We start from the raw sequence: 3923 nt of genomic DNA on the forward strand, positions 1-3923 counted from the left end.
GACGGGATCGTCTCCCGCGGGTCTCGGTTCTGCGACCGCTCGGCGTGTGCGAGCCGGGCGCGGGGAGCCGCGCTCCCCCTCCCGCCTGCCGCCCTCCCTCCGGAGCGGGTTGACGGTGATGGAGCAGCAGGAAGCGCGCGGAGTTACTCACCTGGACTCCCCTCTGACTCCTCACAGCGTTACGTTTACCTCGGCTTTATCCACCGACCGCTGGAGTATCGGGTGTCCTCTCTCTAACGCGCAAAGCCAGGAGCGGTGTTCAGCTGATCAAAATCAAACGTTTTATGTAGCACCCAGATACAAAAGCCTCTGGGGTGGAAGCTGCTGAGCTGCACAGCAAATTAAACTGGTCTTGCATGGTGGGACAGAACAGATTGTCCAGGTGAAGCAAGAAACATTTGAGGTGGGGTTAAAGATGTCGGTTGGGAGTTTGTGGTACTAATGCTCACCTCTACCTCCTTTTTGTAGGGAGAGAAACAGTAAGACAGCAGGAGGGGGAGGGAAGAGTAAGTCAAAGCTTCCAGCTGCTGTCCCAGCACTAGGTTGGGGACTTGGCTCTGCTGCACTGTAGTCATCGCTACCACTGCCTGCAGCAGCATCTTTCCAAAGGTTGTCACTTCCAAACAGCAGACATTAGTGTGTGTCTGTGCCTGGGGCAGACTGATGTGAGGTAAATCATGGTTATGTTTGCATACAAAAAATGTCCCAGTTTATGATTCAAGTTTTAATACCATGAGAGTAAGTTTCAACTTGGCTTTCCCATGGCCATGCTCAGTTTCCTGTATTTGCCTGTTTCCTAGGCCACAGCTTGTGTTCAGAGTTGAATACAAATTGCTCATGACAATAATAATTGCTGATCCTTTCCTGTTGGGGTAGAAGAAAAAAAAAAAACACATAAAAGATATAATTTGTGCCTCTCCTCTAGAGGCAGGCCAGCGCCTGGCACTCGGAAGTCGTGAGAATCCGCAGGTCCTGCTGCAGGAATTGGTGGGGTTGCAGAAGTCTTGGTCCAGGCAGTGCCGATGGTCCGAGGCGAGTTGTTTGAGCAGCAGGAGTGGAATCAGTGTCTCTCCAAGTCGCCCCGTTGCACAGCCCCCGCGTGCGGCAGAACCCGTAGCCCTGCCCTGCTCCCCAGTGCCTGGCCTGGAGCAGCGCGGAGCCGCTGCTGCCGCAGGAAGGTGGGTGGGTGGAGCTGCACATGCCCTCCCCGCCGGCAGGAGCCTGCGGCTTCCCTTTCAGCGGCTGGGGCGCCACCGGGCGTTCCCTTCTCTTTAAGACTCTTCCCTCTTTCCATCTGAAAACCCGATTCCAAAGCTTGTGGGAATGGAGAGAGGAGAAACACACCAAGTGGATGTAGTGCGTGATCACACCATTGCTTTTTCTTTTGGAAATACCTTTGAACAGAACCAATTTGGTAATCAGTGATAACTGTATTACTAGAAACAGCACACGTGAAGGCTGTAACAGGATTACGTAGAGAGTCGGTTTTCAGTCGGAACTGGTTTTGAAGCCTGTGGTCTGACAAGGTGCTTCCCAATGCAGCGAGAATAAGACAAAATTAGGAGTTAAGTATACATTTTGCATGGGCACTGTCCTGTGTTGTGCCTCTCATCTAAATCCTGCTGCTCACTCAGGACAGTGTACAGAAGCCACCGGACACTTCTATGGATCTGGTTTCTCAGATGGTCAGAAAACCACCAAAACCACTGGGGCATATTGCTGATTCACGAGTGCTCTGAAAGGCATACTGAAGTGTGTGTGAAGTCACTGACTCCTAATACAGCTTCCAGAAAGTCTTCCCCAAACCCATTATTCTGTTCCCCTACAAGCGCCCTCTAAGACCTGCCATGAGATTACTGCAGTGGCAGATCACTCCATCCATCTTCCCTTGCAGTGTGTGTCACGTTCCTGGGAAGGTTCTACCAGAGTCTAAAGGACAACGGTGTTGAATTCACACCTACCAGTATTGAAAAGGAACTCTTGAAATCCTGCAAAGAAGCAAAAGGCAAAGAGAACCGCCTGGTAAGTAAGTAGCAGTACTCAGTGGTATTTACCTCTGGAGGGAGTAAATTGTAGAATACTTTGCATACGAGGGGAAGCCAGTGCTGAGTTTGTATGATAGGGCTCCCCATCTTTGCAGGGGCTGTTTTTCCTGGCTTTGTGGCCACAATTGGTCCTGTGGTTTTCTTTGTAAGAGAGGATTTGAGAAGTTCAATCTCTTCACTTAAAAAAAAAAAAAAAAAAAAAAAAAAAAAACAAAACACAAACTACTAACCTAAATCTGTCAAGAGACACCTCGCTCTCTGACCTTGTTTCTTCCTGTGCTGGGTATTAGGAAACTTTTATTTGCTGTAGGACTTCCTTGTCCCTTAAACAGCATTTGGGGTGCTATGCACACTGAAAATATTTATGCTCTTTGCCAGTTTAACAGAACACTAAATAAAGGAAAACCAAATTGCCCTAACTATACCCAGAAAGCAATCCCCAAATGAAGGGCCCCAGGGAAAAGGCCCTCAACTCTCCTAAGAGGAGAGCTACGCAGAGACACTGTCAGAAATGCAGAGGGGGAACACTTCACAGAGTCTTTCTCCTTTCATGAAGAAGACTTTACTTTCAATCCACATCAATTTTCACAGAAGTTGAGAAACCAGACAATCAGCCTCAACAGTTTTAAAAGCAGTGTGATGGGGAAACATGTGCTCAGTCCCTTGGGCTCAGGGTTAGGTTTCCTTCTGTCTGCCTGCAGCAGTCACTTGGGAAGGTTCTGTAACAGTAAAACCTGGCTGCAAAAGAGAAGATGGATAGAAAGCTCTCTTTTAGCAGCAGTTTTTCCATGCACTGCCACCTCCTTCTTTTCTTCTCTCTAGTGCTATTATGTCGGGGCCACAAGTGATGCAGCCACCAAAATTATTAACGAGGTATCAAAGCCCATGAGTCATCACATCCCAGTGGAAAAGATCTGTGAGAAACTAAAGAAGAAAGACAGTCAGATCTGTGAACTAAAATACGGTGAGTTGGCAGCACAAGGGGAACTGCCCATGCTCGTCTGGGGTATGGATCACTGGGGGTAAATCGGCATGCTAAAACTGCTCACTGCCAAGTTGTGTAGCAAGACTGTTAGCCTGATGAGGTTGCACAACCTCAGCTGCTCTCCATGGACATCCTAGTGAGCTCTATGGAGATGCTCAGGTAAGAGTTGCCTACTAACCCTTTTGAGCTACAAGAGCCACTGATCTGCCTTGAAATAAGTCAGTCCTGGGCATATCAGCACTACTGCCCTCATACCACCATTTAGAGTGTGGGATTTAGGCGTGTGCGGGGAGGCTCGTCCCGGGGCGCAGCCATCTCCCGCGTGTTGAGCTCGAGCTCCTCCTCACTGCTCTGACGTTTCGGTGGCGGGCTGACGAGCGCCTCTTCCTCACCTCTGGTGCCTCCTCAGAGCGTTCTGCACTCTCGCTTACCACCCTACTTCGCCTCCCATGCTCCTAGATGACGTGTTCTTCCTGAAAAGTTTTAAGATGAAGACCAGTAATGGAAACACCTCCCTCTGATGGCTTTTCTCTATCTCTGCCCTTCCATTCCCTAGAGCCACCCCTTGGACTGTGGGTCTTTATGCTTCTCATGCCTTGTACTCGTGTCCTGTTGCTTCCTGAAGAGCTTTTTGTTGTAGTCACTTGCTTATCTTTCCTCTGACATCGCTCTTATTTATCCAGTAGAAGAGAGAAGTTAAACTATTGCTGCTCGTATAATAAAGGGGCCTTCCAGGGGTATTGTGGAACTCCTACATCTAAGCTGCAAGCAAACTTTCTGGCTTCTAATGATGACTTTCAGCGTTAAAAAGCTGTCAAAAGCCAAACTGGGCCGTGCCTTCCGCCGCCGGGAGCCCAGCGTTTTGAAGCCTCTTGCCTTTTGGCTTCCTTGCC

General features: G+C 49.2%; 1 protein-coding gene across 1 annotated transcript; it reads left to right on the forward strand.

The window, feature by feature from the left end:
* Nucleotides 1-1894: 1894 nt before the first annotated feature.
* On the forward strand, nucleotides 1895-3009 carry LOC103778253 (mesencephalic astrocyte-derived neurotrophic factor-like; the record flags this gene model as incomplete). Its single annotated transcript, XM_008945830.1, has 2 exons — nucleotides 1895-2022; nucleotides 2868-3009. Coding segments are annotated over 2 exons (270 nt in total), but the record flags the coding sequence as incomplete, so codon positions are not given.
* Between the last annotated feature and the right edge of the window lie 914 nt (nucleotides 3010-3923).

Source organism: Merops nubicus, unplaced genomic scaffold, assembly GCF_000691845.1.
Source record: "Merops nubicus isolate BGI_N331 unplaced genomic scaffold, ASM69184v1 Scaffold51608, whole genome shotgun sequence".
NCBI lineage: Eukaryota > Metazoa > Chordata > Aves > Coraciiformes > Meropidae > Merops > Merops nubicus.